Source organism: Lotus japonicus, chromosome 2 (genome assembly GCF_012489685.1).
Source record: "Lotus japonicus ecotype B-129 chromosome 2, LjGifu_v1.2".
In the NCBI taxonomy this organism is placed as follows: Eukaryota; Viridiplantae; Streptophyta; class Magnoliopsida; order Fabales; family Fabaceae; genus Lotus; species Lotus japonicus.
Window position 1 is genome coordinate 81,830,774 of NC_080042.1, and position 20,229 is coordinate 81,851,002.

Here is a 20,229-nt window from a genome sequence, read left to right on the forward strand (position 1 = left end):
CGACAAAATAACTTTAATGTGAGATTAACACATGAGGGGATCCAAATCCTCTTATTATGCTCTTTAACATTCACAAAAGAGGTTTGATATATATAAATCTTTAGAAATTTCAATGCACAAGAAATGTGAGACTTGAAATTTTTGAAATATCACTAACTTTCCAATAGTGTTCACATCAGCAGCCACCAAATCCTCCTCCAACTTAAACTTGTTGATGCAATCAAAGAAGCTGAAAATGAATTTGGTACTGTTGAATTTGGGTTGCTCCACTTCATAGCTTGAATCGCGATATGAGACACGATTTAGGCTATAGGGGGTGCGATACAGACCCAAAACGATACTAATGTATGATTTGCATCGATGAGAGGTGATTTCACATCATATCGCAATACGTACAATGGCTAGAGTGAGAAGTACCCTCTTGATAGGGGTCTACAAGACCCGGCCCGATCATTAAAAGAGACCGGGTTCGGGTTGATCTTTGAGTTACCCGACTTCGGGTAGGGTCGGGTTCGGGTTGACACTCGGGTCACCCGTCCCGTCCCACATATATATTTTATAAAATTTTAATTTGTTATAGTGATTAAAATGTGATACATGATGCTCAAATTTATCTTACCATGTAGATGAAATTAAAATTATCCAACTTATAACTCTTTTAGTATGTTATTATCTTTAAATCTTACAATTAGTATCAAATAGTCTTAAACTTATTGTCCCTCGGGTCAACCCGGTCCTGTCCTACATAGACCCGTCCCAAATTGGACCCGCATAATGTCGGGTTACTTCGGGTCTAGGGACGGGTTAGGGTCTATGAATTGACCAGATCAATATTTAGGGCCGGGTTAGGATTAACCAAAACCCGTCTCAACCCGTCCCTTGTACACCCCTACCTCTTGATTGGGAGACATTGTGACATGATGCATAACTGTATGAATAAGGTTCCAAATCATGATTTGAAAGTGGATATATTATATATTCTATAGGTGGTGATGATGACTAAATGGACTTTTTTTTTTTTCTAAACTTCCATGGAATTTTTTTTTGGATGTACTTAAAATATGTATACAAGTTTGCTTAAGAAAAAAATACTACAATGGCATTTTTTAAGTACCAATATAATATAATAAATATAGTAGAAAAAAATGGACTTTTACCCTAAACATTCAGCTAAACGATTCATTTAGCTGAATGTTCCGTCGTTGTAACTTGGCTCTCCGCTCTCGCCGTTGATTCCTCCGGCTCCGGTGGTGTTGTATTCCGTGTCTCCTTCCTGTGCCCTCTTCCAGGTACACCTTTCATGATCGTGGTTGATTTTATTTATCAGATTGATTCTATAGAATGTTCTAGTTTGTGTGCCATGTTAAATTGTTAATGATAAAATAATCAAAACACTTGTAATGGTGTATTGGATGGAATGTCTTTTCTCATGTTTCATTTCATCACATCTTATTTAAGTAATGAAACGATTCTATTATTTCTATCTATAGCCTATTCTTCAATACTTTGAACTATGCCATTTTTGCCTTGGTGTTTGTGTTTTAATTCTTGGATTTCACTGGTTGATGGATGATCAGGTAATTAGTTGTCTTTGCTAATTTTTTTGTTTAGGTGATTGTCGACTTGTCGTCGTTGGAGGTGGTGGTGCTCTTGCTCCTACTCCTGCAGGACCAGTTATGGATGTTTCTTCTGTGGTTGTGGGAGGTGGGGATACTGCTGTTCCTGCAGAAGGTGCGGCCTCGGCAGGTGAGGCTGCTCCACATGAAATACTACTATATTAGATAATGTCATATCATTCTTTCTTGCTGCATTAATTTTATTTTACTTATAACTCTTATTTGTTGACAATTGACATTGTTGTTTGTGTAATTAAATTTAAATAATAATGATATACAAATCGTACGATACGTATTACATTTATCACATTCAAACTTTCTACTAAAATATCCACTCCATGGCAACATATAACGAATAAATAGCCATTATTCATAGCACCTTAAACTATTAGAGATACTGTATGTTAGTCAGAATTGTATTAGTTAGAAGCTTTTAAGAACTAGGGTAAACAGAGAAACTGAATTGTAAACAGTATTTCATCAATCTACAGAGTTACAAAAGAATACTAGTTATATACAAGAGTTAACTAGCTTAGACACATGTCTTGAGAAGCTTGATGATGAGAATTTCCTTTTGTGGAAGCAACAGGTTGAACCTGTTATTATTGGCCATCACTTGCATTGTTTCTTGGTGAATCCTTCGATTCCACCTCGATTCCTCTCTGACGCAGATTTCGTCGCTGGCAACAAAAATCCAGCCTACCTTTTTTGGGGGCAACAGGATATGCTCTTATTCATCATTTAGTATATCTCTCTTTTAGGTGAAAGTAATGGTGGGACTGCTGCTCCAAAGAAAACTTTGTTAATGCCCCTACTTTGGGAGACAATTGATCATGTAACAGAAGGGAGTTTTTGGGATGATTCACGTCCCAATGCATTTAGGTACTACTGATTATTTAGTTTTCATATCTCTATGCCCCCACCCCTAATTTGGATAGGACTTTAGGACGATGAGATTTTATGTCCAATTAGCATTTCTGATTACAGACTATGAAAGTTTGTTTCAGGCTTCCTGATTTAGATATATCAGAACTTGAGATCCTGTTTTCAGTAGCGGCCGCTTCTGATTGGAGCAGTACTAAAGGTGGAGGTCGGCATGGTTCTTATATTAACAAACCTGAGAAAATACGATTGGTATGCTACAACTAATTAACAGATTATTTAGCAACCTGATGCTTAAGTGTTTATTTGCAAGCTAGAGTATTCTATAGTGATACTCAACAATCACTTTGGTATCAAATGGCAACAAGAGATAATAAGCATCACAACTATTGTCCCAGAAAGATTTTGTCTGCTCTTGCTATTTGGATGTTAAATGAGAAAGGAGGAAAAGATACAAAAATATTTGATTGCAAGTTTTTTATATTGGATTGAATTGATAATTTGATATGCAATTTTCTGTTGAAACAAATACTATTCCTTACACAGCTTGCAGGGGTATTGAGATACCTTTTCTTCTGTCTAAACCTAATTAAATGGAGATACTATACTACTTCCTCTTTATTGTTTTTGTCTAATTTATTGTTTGATTTATAAAATGAATTTATAACTAATAAACTCTAATTTCCTTTTTTCCACTGCTAGATGGGTAGAGCATATAACCGTGAAATAATGCTCTCTACTATAAAAAAAACTTTGCCAGATATGATTGTAAGTTTCCCATCCCTTTGTTCAATTTACTTAGGGGTTTTGTATTTACTCGATGAAATTACATCTTATTTTAGTTTCAGATGATTTCTTTTGTTGTATATCATATATTTTGATAGAGCACACTAGTGTCTATTTATCCATGTAGGCGAAACCGTTGGTGTTGTTGGTATTCATGTTAAATATGTGGATGAAGTTATGGGGCTAATTCTCAACTAAATTTTCTGAAAAGGTAGCTATTGGGATTGGATTATCATAGGAGGATTCCTCAGGTTCCTTATTCTTTTATAACAGAAGAACAAAAAACTGGGGTCCTGTTTGCGGTTTTTGAAAACTATATTCTGTTTTGAAGGTAACTTGTTTGTCAACCCGTTTTCATGAACTGTTTTTGAAAACCGTTCTCATTTTCAGTTTTTAAAATTAAAACATTATTTTCTGCTTTTACTTTTCAAATTGCAGTTTTATTAACATTGTAAAACATAATTCGAACAGTTTTTTTCCTTTGAATAATAGATTTATAAAATGGTTTTTGAAAATTTATTTTTACTTTTCAATTCAATTTTTTTAATATTTTAAAACATCATCCAAACGGGTTTTTCTTTTGAATAATTGATTTTAAAAAATGGTTTTAATTTTTTTAGAAAAATCAGAAAACTAAAGCAGAAATCAAACAATGATTTTATTTATCAACATTAACAGTTTCACTCATATAAGCCTGTGTATTTGAGTATGGCAGTTGTTTTCCCAATCTATTTCTGAAAGTTTACTACAGAGATGTTAGGGAGCATGATCTGGGTTGTTGGAGATATTTTTATTGTTGACAACCTCAAGTTTCACCTGTGAGTCTATTGGACTGGAGGCTATAAGTGTTTAACTGACCCAAAGTCATGGCATTAAGTAAGGTTGATAATCCTTCACAGGTGTTCATGATAATATTCGGTTGGAGGATTTTATTAGTATTTCCGCTTATGTTAGCTAAGAGTTTTACCCAGTATTGAATATTAATTTTCTTACACTTCCATTTGTCATGTGGGTTGATTTTAGATGACATCATTTTTCATATTTGCTGTTAACAAATGTGAAATTTGTGGGTTTTGTTTTTTGTTCCAGAAGGCAATTCTGGCATTGGATTCTTCTGTTCTGGATATTGATCAAGTTGAGAATCTTATCAAACTCTATCCCACTAAGGAAGAGATTGAGATGTTGAAGGTACTCCTCTCCTCTCCTCAGTTTCCGGGAACTTTCAAAATTCTTTGAACTGCAATGTGTTTATTTAATAAAATTGAAAGGAGAAAAACTGAATTTAAAAGAGAAGCTGAATATTATTTCTCAAAAATACAAACCTTACATAATGCAATTCAATATATAGGTAGTGTTTGGCCCAACTTTTTTAGAGCTTAAAAGCTACTTATAAGTCTAAGTTTAAAATAAGAGCTCAAAAAATAAAGATAAAGCTGTTTGGTGGTTTTCATATTTTTACATTATAAATGTGACTTTTAAGCTAAAAGTTGTTTGATTAATCATCTATATTTTCTCACATACACTGTTCTAAACTTTTTATCAAATGGTTGGTGTGCAGTACATACATAAATGTTTATATCATTCATCATTGAAACCTCCACAAGATTAGCACCACGTTCTTTCCATCTGACTAGCCTTCTTTGGACACAAAACCAGCAAGCTTACATAAGAAAACAGAAAGCAAACCAGATTACCAGAGGCCCCGACCTGTTATCCTAATGCACCACTAAGGATTCCCTTCCTAAATCATTGTAATTGATAACCCAACTCAGTAAAACCAAGCTTCCGATTGCTACAGTTTGCATCTATCGAAGCATAAACAATAATTTTCAATCCACAACATTAACATGAAAAACAACCTCCTCTTCCCAATGCTCACCGTCGAGGAAACCCTCACCCTCACTGAGGAGTTCTGATTACCTCGCACACTCCTAATCGAAGAAAAAGGCTTGTGTTCAGGCCTTAATCGACGCTAGGCGTTCGGATCACCGTAAAAACTGTAATTTGCGATGAAGGCCACTGTGGCGTCTCCGACGAAGAGCGCCGCCGTGTGTCCATTGGAATTGACATAATCCATGACTCAAACCTGCTGTTTCTAACCGAGCCAACCTCCGGACTGGACTCAACAAGCGTGTTCATGGTGGTGAATGTGTTTCAGAAAATCGCAGAGCGGAAGAATTGGATCATTTGCGATCTAGTCAGAGATGGAAACCTTCAGCAAACACGGTTATTTGAATGGAACGAGATGGAAAGTTTGTGAGGGAAGAGGGAAAAATAAGCTCGTAAAAAGCTCCTCTCTCAAACTTATTTTATTAAGGAGCTTCTCTTTATTTTATAGTATACCAAATAAGCCCCTTAAAATTTTAGACCTTTTTTAAAATTGTGTTTGGCCCAACTTAAACTTATAAATAACTTAAAAGTAAAAAAAAAAAAGTTGGGCCAAACACTACCATAGACTAGCTAAATACTTCATTTTCTAAAATTAAAGCTGAATCTCTGAATAGTTTACAGTTACAACAAAGATGACCAATGTGGGATGGCAGGACTGTTAAAACAAATACAACACCAACAGCAGCCTTATCCCGCTAAGTGAGGTTGGCTATGTGGATCACACTATGTCATTTAGCTCTTAATAAACTAGCTTCAGGGGGAGTGATGTTTCTTTTGGCCTCCCTCTACGGATCTACCTTTTCACAATATTAAATATCATGTTATCAACCATTCTCACCGGTGCCCCCAGAAATCTTCTTTGTACATTTCAACACCACCTTAACCAAATATTATAAGTACAACATATATCTTAATAGTTTGGTATCCAGTGATTCCGTGAATGGTCTTGGTTGCAATGTTTTAACCATGATATTCTGTTGTACTCGGTTCTAGCCTTCTAGGTTCGATATCTTGAATGACAACATCTTACATTTATTTTGTATAGATGGAGATTGTCATCTTTGCATCATTTAGTGACATTTATTTTTAGCAAGGACATAAGCCAAAGTTCCCTATCGTCTTGACTTGAATTCAATTTTTTAGGATTTGAACTTAAGTAGTTATCTATTTTGCTGGCTTTATACCATTTTGGTTAAGAATTTGTGCAAGTGACAGCCACTAAGAGGTTTTTTATGTTAAAAGGCAATCTACATGGAGTATTTCCGCTCAAACCTTTTGAAATAAACTGTCGGCCTTTCTAATGCTGCATTGCGCATTAGGGAAGAAGGAATGTCCTATTTGTCTTTATTGGCTAAAAATCTCTGTCTTTCAGAATTATACAGGGGACAAGGAAATGCTCGGAAAGTGTGAGCAGGTTCTCTCATTCTTAATTCCCTTTAGTTTATGAATCATTGCAAATGTTATATATTGATTGTAATAAATTTTTTTATAACTTCATCAGTTTTTTATGGAGCTCATAAAGGTTCCACGAATAGAATCCAAGTTATGGGTGTATGCTTTCAAAATCAACTTTTTTAAGAAGGTATGTTATCTAGTTATTATTATCTGTGCATGGTTCTGAATGCTTTTTCTTTTAATAATATTTCATGCTTAACAACCTGTCTTACTTGCTTCTCCAGGTGAGCGATTTAGAGGAAAATTTGAAAATAGCCAATGGTGCAGTCAGAGAGGTACTGTTTAATGTCTCTTAGCCGACTAATATTAACGCTTTATTGGGCTTTGCATCTTTACGTTGTTACTTATGCTCACAGGTGAAAGCTTCTGTGAAATTGGCTGAGATAATGCTGACTATGCTTACTTTGGATAATGGCTTTGCCTTGAATCAGGGAACATCACAGGGTATTTTGTTAAACTATAATCCTGCATGATTATCTTTTAATTTGAGATGAAATTTTTATTTCCTGGTTCACCTCTACTTTGACAAAATGAGAAAATTTATAGTTATGTTGATCATAGATTATATTTTCTATGTTCATCGCAGGATCAGCAATAGATTTCAAGTTGGAGATCCTTCTTAAATTTTCTGATAATCGCGCAAGAAATGACAAAAGGACCTTGATGCATGATTTGTGTCAGGTATATATCAAAGTTTTTAATTTTGTGCATTTACTATTTTATCTTTGAAGTAATTGTGTACTACTGGACTTATTTATTCTAATGTCGATATACTCATATAAAAGATTGTATGAAAGAAAAGAAATGTCAGATGTAGCTGACTAATATTCGTCCAAAAAACCTACTTTGTTCCTCATGACTACCGATTAATGTGACATTTCTAACTCACCAAAAAAGTGTCTCATTTGTTGTTTTTTTTATTGGTTCTGTTACCTTGTGCTTCTCAACACTTCTCTCCATCTGCTAATGTGTTTCCTGCTGTTGTGCATTTTTAGTAATTGTTGCGGGCTAGTGTTGACCTTGGGAATGATGAATGATTTGCATTTTGTCATCGTATTGATGCTTTTTGGAGGGGCTGAATATTGAAACTTCTATTTTGATTTATGGTTTGGATTTTGTGTTATTTCAAGGTTTATTATATGAAATATCTGCTTATGTTTCAATTTATGACTTGATTTCTTTAACGATGCATAAAAAATTCGATTCACAATTTGGAAAATAGGTCAAACGATCCACAGTTCAAATTTTGATTCAATAACCATGCTATATCTTACCATTTTTTTACCTCACTAGCTCCTTGCTGAGAAAAAGCCAGAATTGCTAGATTTCTATAAAGATTTTGTCAAGTTGGAAAAAGCTTCTAAGGTACTCTCTTCAACGCCAAGACTTTCTGTTCCCTTTCTTGATGATTGATTTGCTTCAGTTTAACTTGTGTAAGGTTAATTGTTTATGGATTGGTGCCATCTTTGTCAAATATCTAGATCCAACTAAAAGCAGTAGCTGACGGAATGCAAGTTCTATGTGAAGATTTAGAGAAAGTTGACCAAGAACTCCATGCTTCTGAAACGGAATTTTACAAGGTGAGGAATAGAAATATTTCCTTTTAGGCTTTTACTTTTACTTAAAATGAAATTTTATGCTCTTAATTGAAGATATTTCTTTTGTTATTTACTTGAGAGAACATAGTAGTTTGTCCTGTTGAACACAATAACTGCAACTCAATACTTGCATGTATTATTTGTCTGTTAATCCATTCCTCATCATACCCATCTTATCTCCTCAACTAGCATATTTATGCATTGAAGAAACTGTTGGAAGCAACTTCAGCTTCTCCTATTTGTTATGTGAAAAAACTAACCTTTGGTTTGGTCGTAGAAAATAGAACGAAGAGTCGAAGAGAAAGAAAATGAGTAAATTTTGTCTTGTTTGGTATTAGAGGAATAAGAATGAAGAAGAGTACAAAGAAGTGTACGTCTGTTTTTTTGAAAGAACTAAAATGCCCCTAGGATTAAAAATGGTATGGTGAGACAGTGAATTGGATGAGGGTATGGTGGGAAAAACAAATAACAGGAGAGTTTTTCTCTTCCTTTTATTCTCAATTTGGAGAGAAGATAAAAAGATTGGGCCTCATCCCTTTCTTTTCTCTCTTCCCCATTTTCTCCTATCAACCAAACATGCATGTTTCCCAAAATCACTGCTTTCAATTTCTTCTCAAATTCCATCCAACTCAACGTTGCATAAAGGAAGTCATGAGGGCATACATTCAAGGAATCAAAACAAAACTAGATGTTAACTTTGGGTGATCATTATATGATAACAGCTGTATGCTGTGGGTCTTCACTGAAGCCTTCACCAATAGATTAAAATATGTTAACAACTGCTTGCTATCATGCATCTATCTGACTTTTTTTATAAGACATATCTTATGTCCCCATGGAGAAAACTTTGGTTTGACTATATTCTAGTAATATTTCTTTTGCTCAGGTGTTGAAGACTTTTCTGGATGACGCCGAAGCTAAGATGGGGTCACTTGTATCATCGTATACAAATGCGGTGAGTCCTGTTATAGCTAGTGTTTCTCTTTTCTCCCTCCTTTTTTGGGTGCTGATCTTGGCTGGGAGAATGAGCCGGAGATTGCCTACATAGAGGAGAGTTTAGTGTATTGTCCAGTTAATGGATAGGACTATGTTGATAACTAATTCTGCCAACTGCTGCTTATTTTTCATTTTCGGTCTGAACTTTCTTTTCCAGAGAAGATTTGCAGATTCTTTGTCCCGGTACTTTGGGGCGAATCCAGCTACATGCCCATTTGAAAAAGGTCTGTTGTTTTCTAGTTGCATAGGATTGAGTTTTTGTCACCCAATTTTGGTTATAAGGATTAAAGCTCTATGCACTTTGAACTTAATTTGTAATGTTCGTATTGCTGCTTGATTGTCAGAACAGATGGGAAGAGACATTAGAAAATGGGTATAAGGGGGTAACCACTTTTTCTTTCCCCGTGTGTGTTAAGTTCTATAGCTGTTATGGATAGTTGTCAGGGTTTTTAATAGTGCACTACAGCGGTACGTAGCAGCCCTTGACCGCTCCTAGTGGTTGCGTAGCGGTGCAGGTTAGTGTAGCGACTATTGCGGCCGCTAAAGCGAAGGAAATAGCAGCCATAGCTCTGCTATTTGGTGGAACTGATAAAAACCCAAAAGCAACTCACAAAAAGTTCATTTTTGGGCATTTTGAGGAGGTATTTCAGGCTTTGCTTCGGAAACATACTGAAATTGGTATAGTTTGAGGAGGATGAGGAGGAAGTGATATAGATTTTTCATGTTTTTAAGCAGTACAGCTTGGGAATTAGAGACTCAAACTTCTTGGTTACCTTGACTTTTGTTGGTACTAGTATGTTTTATTTAAGACTATGACTTTTTAATGTTAATTATGAGTGCCCCGAATTTTCAGTATTTTTTTTATATTTATATGCATATTATTATATTATATAAAGTTATAAACTATACAAAAAATTCAGCTTAGCGCCCATCCCGCTATCTGCTAGACCACAATAGCATTTTGGTGGTTGGCAGCTATCCGAGATTGACAACACTTGTTAGTTGAAGTCTTTTAAAGAGGGTTTATTACACAATCATTAGGAACAGAGAACTAATACTGTATAAATACGAGAACTCAAGATTATGATGCAATTTTCATAGTAGATCAGTTTCTGTTTCTCTCATGTATTTCCAGTCTTTCTTTCATTTTCCATTAATCACTAATTACTGAACATTTATTCCACACTATAGCTGACTTTTTGCTTGGTTTTTTGTTGTTGTTGTCAAGTTTATATTGATTGTCAAACTTGTGCTTTTGTTGCAGTGACACAAATACTTGTTACCTTTGTCAAGATGTTCAAGAAGACAAGGGAGGAGAACAAAAAACAAGGAGATGCTGAAAAGGAGAATTTACATGCTGAAAGAGGGAATTTAAGAGTCCATGAAGGACAAGATATTATGTGTGTCCAATAACTAAAGATGAAAAAGACATCTCTGCTTAGATTGTCAACGAACAGTGCCAAAGTTGCCAACAATGTTTATAATCCCAAAAACTTAGCCCCCTGAACTCAGCATCGTTAGATAAGAACCTGTGATACCCACTAACAGGGCCACGAGATTGTCCATGGTGTGACATAGGCTCCTGATATGTACTTGGTTTACAAACAAGCGATTGTAAACACTGGGGCTGCATGGCTTAGGCTCCTTGCATGTCTTTGATTTACTAAAAAGCTAGTTGAATGTGAAGTATGTTTGGGTCATGGTAGTCATTCTCCGCCCACCCCAAAAGTGGGGTAGTGTGCATAGTGGGATGACCACTATTCTAACTTAAATTCTAATGAGAAGTGTTATTCTAATTTTTAAGTCTTAAAAAATTGATGAGTTGAATAATAAACATAATTAATTTAACTTGACATCATGTAACCAAACAGTATCACTGAATTTGTCTATTTTCGTCGAGGATGAAGTGGTGCCATATTTATTATTATTGATTTCTAATAACATACTACTACAGTTAGATATGTCTAACTACTCATGATTAAAAAAAAGGGAAAAATAAGTCATTTGGGCCTTTAATCTTTTAATCATGATCATTCATAATTATAACTGAACTGCATGATTAATTTCTACGATTCTCATAAAATATTTCACAAACAAGAAAAATAGTAGAGAAATACAAAACCAGAACGGAGAATCATAATTTATCACTTACTACACCTCGATTGAATTTATTTCACTAGTCCAAAAATATTTTTATTGGTTAAATTTAAAATTTAAATACTCAAATTTTCAGTCTTTTATTTATTTAATGTTTCTTGCTATTTATAAATTGGTGAAGTGACAAATTTTGTGTGTATTTTAAATTTCAACTTTTTTTTTTCTAAAATGAATTAAAATGAGATTTCTGCCTGTAAATCATTTCTTTCTTTTACTTTGATTTGAGGCTTTTCTTGGTGCATGAGACAGAGATTGAGAGGTGTAGCTTCAATTTGGAAATGGTGTTATCCACTCTCCCTGTTTCTCCAACTGCAATTCCTTCCCTACCATCTTCAACAGTAATTCAAATCTCTGCTTCAAAGTTGGAAAAAAATGCTTCCTTCACATTGTCTGATTCTTATACCTCCCTCACTGTGATTGTTTCTTCACTCTTTAGGTTGTCAAGTCTGAAGCTTTTTCGCTAAAAAATGGTGGGTTTATAAGGATTAGAGGTGATACTGCTTCTTCAATGGTGCCCACCAATCGCAAATTAGCAACTTGTTCTGTTTCAGCTTCGGATGACGGCAATGCCTCTGTTGAGACTGATGTACCTTTCCCTTTTGATTACTCTGAGCTTCTGGAACAAGTAATTGTTTCTTGATTATCCCTTTGCATCAATTTTTATGTTCATTGTAACATTCAGTAGCTTTGGTATTATTGATGGGACAATAAGTTTGATTGAAAATTCTTCTGCAATTGATTCTAAAGTTAAAATTAATTATGGGTAGAAGCTTCTATAAGTAGTTTCTTACTGCCAGAATTGATTCTGAGAAAAAGAAAAGTAAGCTGATCCAAACATGGTAGTTGTGGTTTGATCATGTTTATGTCAATGTAAGTATTTTGCAGTGCAACAGTGTGAGTAAAATTTTACTGAACCATTTTTCTAAAGGTAGAACTATATCTATTGCTCTATGTCATGTACACTCAGAAACAACAGTTGTTAATAGAACAAATATTTAAATTCATGTTTTTATTAATGAATATCAACCAACAGGCTAAGGTTGCAGTAGAATTGGCTATGAAGGACAACAAACAGCTCATGGTGAGTCATATTTGGTAAATATTTAAATGATTGAAAGTTACACACTTCAAACTGATGAGATATCTATTATGGATGTCTATCTTATACAGGAGATTGAGTTTCCCACAGCTGGACTTCAGTCCGTGCCAGGTTCCACATTTTTTATTTGACTCATTTTAACATTGTTTCAATCTATATGCTAATTGACTCATCTCACTCATATCATAGGTGATGGTGAAGGTGGAATCGAGATGACAGGGAGCATGCAATTGATTCGTGAATTTTGTGACAGCTTCGTTACTTCAGAGAAAATCACACGAACAAGAATAGTAATCATCTTGATTTAGAGCATCATTCTACTTTATGCATCCGGCATGCGTTTCTGGATGAAAACGCCTTTGTACAAGTAAAAGTTTGTTTGTGCTCCTTGTGTTTCTTTAACTTATATTGAAAGTTGATTTTGGATGAACTTTTATTTTTTCTTAACATACAAGCTAAAGTCTACTGTCAGTTTCAGAGTCTCTTGCTCTGTCACTCCTACGCAAAGCATGTTGAATATGAGCAGGGGCAAAACCAGAAAAATGTTTTAGGGGAGATGGTTAGAATAAATAATGACTAACTATAGCTTATAATTATCTAAAGTAAAGTTTAATGAAAATATATCATATATGTCCACATTGATGTAAAGAAAACACATGTAGATTATTAAGGATATTTCCATTTAATCACACCGGTATAGGTTTTATTTGCATTTTATTTTAATTTTATCTATACTACGAGAGAATAAAAATCCGTGATTTGTTTATACATTTGAAACAATTCATAGAATATATATATATATATATATATATATATATATATATATATATATATAGGGATTATATGATTTACAAAGCCCTATTATTCCATCATATGAATATGTAACATCTGTTTAGGGCGGGTTGCTACCCCTTTTAAACTATTCCTAGTTCCTCCCCTGAATATGAGCCAAGATTTTATGCTAGGGGATTATGTATAGTTTGATTGATCCTAATAGCTCTGACTTTCTCATTATGTATGTTTCCTTCACATCTTGTTCTTTAGAAATGTTTATTTTCATAATTTAGCTCACCACTTCCAGTTGAAATTGATGGACAACCTTGTTAAAATCAGTTTTTTCCAGAGGCTAGCGAAGTTGACTTTGCCAGACAATCAGTCTTTAGTGGAGCTTCTTTTAAGTTGGACTATCTGACAAAGCCTTCATTTTTCGAAGATTTTGGTTTTGTGGAAAAAGTAAGGATGTCGGACAGAGTGAAGGAAGGAGATGAACTTTTCTTGGTGGCTTACCCATATTTTAATGTCAATGGTAGATCCAAAGTTCCTTATTTTCTTCAATATAAGGGAAGTTTCATCATCATAACTACTGTTTCATTGCATTTCAGAAATGCTTGTTGTGGAAGAACTATACAAAGAGGCAGTCTTGAACACTGAACGGAAACTGATTGTTTTCAATGGAGAACTCGATCGTATAAGGTCTGGGTGTATCCTTTCCCAAATTGTGTGGCTGTTTAATTTTTAGTTGGACCTATTGCTCATATCCTGCATTTGTTTTTGTCTTTTTGAGGTAAGTATCAATTTGGTAGTACTGAGAAAATGAGGTGCCAGAGACAATCATGTCAAACATATGATTTTGAGATAAGTTTTACAACATTAGAAAGTCTCAATTTCCTTCTGGGCTTACACAAAATAGTTCTCCTTGAATAGTTGAATGGATCAAGATTATCCATCATTCTTCTACCCAAAGCTTGCTGCACTCACCAAGTCCTTCCTGCCTGCAATGGAAACTGTGTATTATATTCACAATTTCAAGGGCCGCAATGGAGGAACACTTTTCAGGTCTGTTATCTAGTTATCTCCAATCAGTCTAATATATAGGAAATTTTGGTAATCTGGGACTATTCAATATCATGATGCTTGGATATGATATAGAATATAGCAAGGTTTTGTTTGGTTCGTTAACTTATGAACTCTATTTTGTTTATTTATTGTTGAGTGCATAATACAACTTACATGTTGCGTGTTTATTACACGTTCCGTAGGTGCTATCCAGGTCCCTGGAAGGTCCTCAGAAGGGTGGGGAGCACAAAATATGTTTGTCTACATCAACAGGATTCTATGCCATCCCTCAAGGAAGTTGCCCTTGAGATTCTTCCAGCAACTTGATGTTCAGTAAATAGTAATGGTAAGCAATTCTTATGTACTGATGTGTATAAACAAGTACTCAACCTACTTTCTTGTTTCGAAGGGACGAATGAAAAGCAAAATCATGAAAATATGATTTGAAGTCTTTATCATGTACTGATGGGCAAGCAGGTTGTTGGCCAGCTTCTTCTGCAGAGTTTTAGAAAGAAGTCTACAATTGGCTTTTGATGAACAAAGTATTGAAGTTGTGACAAAAAAAACTGCGTTTTCTAGCATCTTTAGCAAGTTGCTATAATCTGAGCAATACATGTTTTTTTTTTACATGTGTAATTCGGTTGCTGGAATCACCTTGTTTCTTTTGTGTTGGAATTGGAGAACCAGCGAAGATAATTTCCTGTATTTTGAGACACAGTTTCCTTGCATGACTGATTGCAGCAGATGATACACTCAAATCTGTATGTCATGCACACCATGCTCACTAATTGTTACAAGCTTAACTAAAGATAAAGGAATTGTTCCAATTGTGACAACCGCAGTAATAAAATCCTTACTATCTTGGGGAGATAATATCTGATATCATAGACAAGTAGATAGGTAAGTGTAGTTAAAAAAGGTTGAATTGATTTCTTAAGAATCTATGTCAGGTTTAAATTTACCCCTAAAAGTTAGCTTAGATCTATGTATGACTATTTTGATCGTATCTCTAATCAATGTCATATTTTAGCCCACCCCTTCACTTTCAGAGCTAAGACATCAAGAGTCATAAGTTTGTCGAGCTTCTGACTTTAGAGTGTAAAGTTTGCAAGATTGAACATTTGCAAGTGGTTCACTAAACAAATCTAAGATGAACTCTGATACCATTTTAAGAATCTAGGTTGATTGTTGATTCTTTGTTCCTGCTTGATGAATACTTCTAGAAATGAATTTCATTTTTGAATCAGTGATAAATATGTTCCTACCACTCGTGTCTCATCTCATTGTAATGAACTTCAAGAATCGAATATCCATTTGCTGTTTTTTCTAATAGGGCTGAGCTTGAAAATTGGAGTTGAAAATTAAACATCTTTTATCTTAGAGGAGCTTGTAACGTTTTGGGGGCGATATCCGAATGATTCAAAATCTATCCAGAAATCTGTTCGGAGCAGCAACAATTATTGGATGTATATACCTATGGATCAGTTTTTCTTTTTTGATAATTTGGAGGGATACCTACGGATAAGCTATAACTTATAAGTCCACCCTGAAATATGGTTTTTCTTTTGGGGGGAGGGGGGACCAAAAACATGAAATGTGGTTGAATGTGTATTTGAGATATTGTTGGACGTCCACGTCTCTCTTACGAAACACAACTTCTCAAGCACTATTTCAATGTGAACCCATTGACAAAGTCACACATCAATATCACTAAATAGATGTTTATTAAGAGCAGAGTAATCATCACCTTTTAAGGTTAGAGTTGAGGCTTAACCTGAATTTTAATATAATATTAAAGTTTATCCTGGATCTGTTTATTGGAAATACTACTCATATATGAGTTATTCGCAAATGTTTACGTATGAGTGTATTGACTATCCAATATGGGCTACCATTGACTAGAAATTTGATTTGACATTAAACTCAACACAAACGAGATTTCATGTAACTCAAAGCGCAAACGGACAATGTTGAATTTGCCTTATTAAATTTAAAGAAAAGTAAGATTTTGCACAACCCAAGGATCATGGGGGTCTTGGTTTTCGCTCATTCAAATCCTTTAATATAGCTTTGTTGGCTAAGCAATGGTGGCGTCTTATGAAGAATGATGGATCCTTGCTAGCACGTGTTTATCAAGCTTGTTATCATAAAAGATTGCCTTTGTCTGCTGCAAAGTTGGGCTCGCGGCCAAGCTTTACTTGGTCTAGCATTTTTGGTGCAAAGTGGGTAGTTGAGAGAGGAGGATATTGGCGCGTTGGTTCTGGTCGTAGAATACGTATTTGGGATGATTCTTGGGTCCCTTCGAGTACTGGATACAAGCTCTATTCTGGTCGTCAGTATCAGCAACAGTTCACGCATGTTGCGGATTTAATTGATGAGCAGCGAGGTGTGTGGAATACTCACTTGGTTAAGAATTGTTTCTCTGCCTATGAAGCCTCGTTGGTGCTGAGTATTCCACTCTCCCACTCGGTGGTTCATGATGTGTTCGTGTGGGGCGGAACAGATGACGGAAAGTACACCACAAAGTCAGCCTATGATTTTATTATGCAGTTTCGTGCAGGGTCAGTTCCTTCCTCATCTGATGTTGGTGTTCCGCCTGGGTTTTGGAACCTGTTATGGTCTTCAAAGGCTCTTCCGAGGTGCAAAGAGATGGTGTGGAGGGCGTGCACGGGGGCGTTGCCGTCGCGACGATCGCTGGCTCGCCGGGGTATGTCCATTGATGTGGCTTGTCCGTTCTGTGATATTCAGGTAGAGTCTTCAGTTCATGCTCTTTTGGACTGTCCTGAGGTTCGTTGCATTTGGTTTGGATCCTCTTTATCGGTGATGCCGCCGTATGATGTGGTAGGGACTGCTTCTCTTTGGGCGTGGCTCTACCAATTTTTTAAGCTCAAGGATGATGCACTTACTGAGCAAATCATTACGCTGCTGTGGGCTATATGGTCACGTAGGAACAAGTGGGTTTTCGAGTAAGTGAAACTGTCCCCGGAGCAGACTTGGCGCTTGGCCTCTTCGGTTCGTGTGGTGATGGCCACTGATGCGGGTCCACTACAGAATGGTGCTCGAGCTGGGAACGAGAGAGCTCGCCTGGCTGCATGGAAGCCACCTCCAACAGGGGTGGTGAAGGTGAACACAGATGTCTCTCTTTCAGGATCTAGTGAGTGTGGTATGGGACTCGTTGCTAGAGATTCTCGAGGTCGGGTGCTTGCTTCAGCTGCTGCTCGACAATTTCATTCTCTCACTATTGCTGTGGCTGAAGGTATCGCTGTCAAATGGGCAATTAGGTTGGCTTTGGATTTGGGCTTTAAGGATGTGGTCTTTGAAACTGATAACATGCAAGTTGTTGGTGCATGGTCTACGTTTTCCTCTAATTTTTCGTATTTAGCGTCGGTAGTGTCGGATTGCGTAGCTTTGTCATCTAGTTTTAGTTCTTTTAGTTTGAGTCATGTTTGTCGCGGTGCGAATAAGGCCGCTGATTTTATGGCAAAATATGCCTTGTCTGGTCAATGTTTTGTTTGGATAGGTGATGCTCCTTATGCTTTAGAGGGCATTCTATCCATGGATGTTGCTGCTATTTCTTCTTAATGAATTTGACCGTTTATCAAAAAAAAAAAAACTTTAAGATACACATATACCATTTGAGTTGAGTCATTTTTCTCTAGGACTTTTTCACCTTTCTTCTTGTTTTACATAGATCCAATGTGCTATGACGCGCATCATTCACTCGTCCTCTACTAAAAAGTCAAAACCAATCATTCAATTATTCACACTCCTCTTCTCTAACCTAACAGTCAAATGAAGTCAATCATAACACATTCCACATTGTAAAGCTTTCTTGTTGATTTGTTCTGAACTATATAAATATATCTATCTCACATTCCATAACATAACATATTCATCATCACCACCTTCAAAACAAAACAATGTCTCATGAAATTTGCCTAGTACCATTTTTCGGACAAGGTCATCTCTTCCCCTGCATCGAGCTATGCAAACACTTGGCTTCTAGAAACTTCACCGTCACCCTCTTCATCTCCTCCACCCTCTCCACCTCTATCCCTTCTTCCCTCCGCCAACACCCTCTCATTCAAATCACTGAAATCTCATCACCGCCTTCGCCGGAGCAACCACCTCACCCACACCACGGCCACGACGACCTGGCCCGAGGGCTGGATGACATCCTCTCCGACAAAACCCAGCGTCTGGCTCGACCCGTTTGTGCAATCTTCGACGTCATGATGAGCTGGTCCACCGATATTTTCAAAAAATTTGATATTCCCACGGTGGCGTTCTTCACCTCCGGCGCTTGCACATCCGCCGTGGAGCTCGCCACATGGAAAGACCACACGTTAGACTTAAAACCGGGCGAGACCCGTTTTCTTCCCGGGTTACCCGAAGACATGGCGCTCACGTCTTCTGACCTTAAACGACGACGTCATGATCCCCCACCTCCGCCACCGCCACATCATGGCTTTCCTCTACCGCATGGTGGTCCGGGCCCCGGGAAGATGGGTCCACCTAAACTAGGGGAACAACCTCCATGGGTGGAGGATATCCGAGAAACAATGGCGTTGATGATCAACACGTGTGATGAATTGGAACGTCCATTTATCGACTACATTGCAAACCATGTCGGAAAACCGGTTTGGGGTGTTGGACCGCTTTTACCCGAGAAGTATTGGAACTCAGCCGGTTCAGTTATCCACGATCGGGATATCCGGTCGAACCGACAATCCAGCGTCACTGAGGAAGAAGTCACCCAATGGTTAGATTCAAAGTCACATGGATCCGTGTTGTACGTGTCATTTGGTAGTGAAGTAGGCCCTACGGTGGAGGAGTATCAGAATCTAGCTCAAGCACTCGAGACATCTAAACAACCTTTTATATGGGTGCTCCAACCCGGTTCAGGTAGACCGGGTCCTCCGCCGATTTTTGCTGCCGGTTCAGGAGGTCCAGAAGCAGAAAAAGATGGATATTTTCCTCATGGGTTGGATAGTAGAGTTGGGAATAGAGGTTTGATTATACATGGATGGGCACCACAATTGTTGATACTGAGTCACCCATCAACGGGTGGATTCTTATCCCATTGTGGATGGAATTCAACGGTGGAGGGTATTGGACGTGGAGTCCCAATCTTGGCTTGGCCAATAAGGGGTGATCAATACCATGATGCTAAGTTGGTGGTGAGTCATCTTAAGGTGGGTTACATGGTCACTGATGATCTATCAGAAAAGGTGACCAAGGATGATGTTGTTAAGGGAATAGAGAGGTTGATGGGTGATAAAGAGATGAAGGAAACAGCTGAGATTCTTAGTGCCAAGTTTCAGAATGGGTTTCCAAGAAGTTCTGTGGCTGCTTTAGATGCATTTAAGGATTATGTCCATAAGAAATTATTAGTCTAGGTTCCTCAGCTAAAACTGTATATGTTTCTTTAGACAGTGTCCTGATTCTAGATACCATAAATAAAGCTTTCCTTTTTGGCCACTATATTGATGGTTTTACTACATTACATATGCTTTACTTGAAGTCTTGAACAGATTTGGCAACAAAATTATCGAATTTGTATTGTTATTTGAACCATTTAATCATTTTCTTCATCAAAATTGAAATTAATTTATTTGAGGGATGAATATTAATATATTACTGCTAGGGTGGAAATAGGCCGAGCCGAGCCAAGCTTTGCGTGGCCTAGGCCTGGCCTGCATTTTTTTTTCGTGGCCCAAGCCTGGCCTGTGGCCTATCAATAGGCCAAATTTTATGGCTTGGCCTGACCTTTTCTAGGGCCTGGCCTGGCCTACAAGCCTTCTTAAAAGCCTATTTAACAGACAATTTTATCAAAAGGAGGTCATTAGGCTTGCGGGCTAATAAGCCTTTTATATATCATTACACTTTCTTTTCAAATAAAAAAACTTGTATC

General features: G+C 36.7%; 3 protein-coding genes across 7 annotated transcripts; all 3 read left to right on the plus strand.

Moving 5' to 3' along the window:
- The first annotated feature begins 1,131 nt into the window (after positions 1-1,131).
- On the plus strand, positions 1,132-10,909 carry LOC130740216 (formin-like protein 3). Of its 4 annotated transcripts, XM_057592741.1 has the most exons (16): positions 1,132-1,289; positions 1,612-1,746; positions 2,378-2,498; positions 2,624-2,750; positions 3,201-3,266; positions 4,374-4,472; positions 6,547-6,588; positions 6,676-6,756; positions 6,854-6,904; positions 6,986-7,073; positions 7,216-7,310; positions 7,923-7,994; positions 8,111-8,209; positions 9,114-9,182; positions 9,381-9,447; positions 10,488-10,909. In XM_057592741.1, the coding sequence occupies exons 2-16, from the start codon at positions 1,677-1,679 to the stop codon at positions 10,634-10,636; spliced, it is 1,296 nt and encodes a 431-aa protein (XP_057448724.1). In that variant the 5' UTR covers positions 1,132-1,289; positions 1,612-1,676; the 3' UTR covers positions 10,637-10,909. The 4 variants fall into 4 exon arrangements, with proteins under 4 accessions (XP_057448724.1, XP_057448727.1, XP_057448726.1 ...); XM_057592743.1 differs by lacking the exon at positions 1,132-1,289 and having other exon boundaries at positions 1,610-1,746; positions 2,206-2,498; positions 2,614-2,750; XM_057592742.1 differs by lacking the exon at positions 1,132-1,289 and having other exon boundaries at positions 1,610-1,746; positions 2,206-2,498.
- Positions 10,910-11,568: 659 nt separating this feature from the next.
- Positions 11,569-15,067, plus strand: LOC130740217 (protein LPA3). Of its 2 annotated transcripts, none has more exons than XM_057592745.1 (10): positions 11,569-11,718; positions 11,817-12,005; positions 12,414-12,461; positions 12,551-12,590; positions 12,669-12,769; positions 13,593-13,785; positions 13,862-13,960; positions 14,198-14,315; positions 14,519-14,661; positions 14,725-15,067. In XM_057592745.1, the coding sequence occupies exons 1-9, from the start codon at positions 11,659-11,661 to the stop codon at positions 14,640-14,642; spliced, it is 972 nt and encodes a 323-aa protein (XP_057448728.1). In that variant the 5' UTR covers positions 11,569-11,658; the 3' UTR covers positions 14,643-14,661; positions 14,725-15,067. The 2 variants fall into 2 exon arrangements, with proteins under 2 accessions (XP_057448728.1, XP_057448729.1); XM_057592746.1 differs by having other exon boundaries at positions 11,570-11,718; positions 14,793-15,067.
- A 3,118-nt stretch (positions 15,068-18,185) lies between these two features.
- LOC130740219 (probable UDP-glucosyl transferase 73B6) lies at positions 18,186-19,799 on the plus strand. Its single transcript, XM_057592748.1, has one exon. It carries the CDS (start codon positions 18,236-18,238, stop codon positions 19,712-19,714), a length of 1,479 nt encoding a protein of 492 aa, XP_057448731.1. The 5' UTR covers positions 18,186-18,235; the 3' UTR covers positions 19,715-19,799.
- Positions 19,800-20,229: the final 430 nt, after the last annotated feature.

Bases quoted from the DNA above. Each gene is read 5' to 3' on its own strand.
- LOC130740216 (XM_057592741.1), top strand. From the start codon at position 1,677: ATGGATGTTTCTTCTGTGGTTGTGGGAGGTGGGGATACTGCTGTTCCT. The intron at 6,589-6,675 runs GTTCTCTCATTC...TAACTTCATCAG, and splicing joins TGCTCGGAAAGTGTGAGCAG to TTTTTTATGGAGCTCATAAA. The intron at 8,210-9,113 runs GTGAGGAATAGA...TCTTTTGCTCAG, and splicing joins CTGAAACGGAATTTTACAAG to GTGTTGAAGACTTTTCTGGA.
- LOC130740217 (XM_057592745.1), top strand. From the start codon at position 11,659: ATGGTGTTATCCACTCTCCCTGTTTCTCCAACTGCAATTCCTTCCCTA. The intron at 12,006-12,413 runs GTAATTGTTTCT...ATCAACCAACAG, and splicing joins ACTCTGAGCTTCTGGAACAA to GCTAAGGTTGCAGTAGAATT. The intron at 13,961-14,197 runs GTATCCTTTCCC...GAATGGATCAAG, and splicing joins CGATCGTATAAGGTCTGGGT to ATTATCCATCATTCTTCTAC.
- LOC130740219 (XM_057592748.1), top strand. From the start codon at position 18,236: ATGTCTCATGAAATTTGCCTAGTACCATTTTTCGGACAAGGTCATCTC.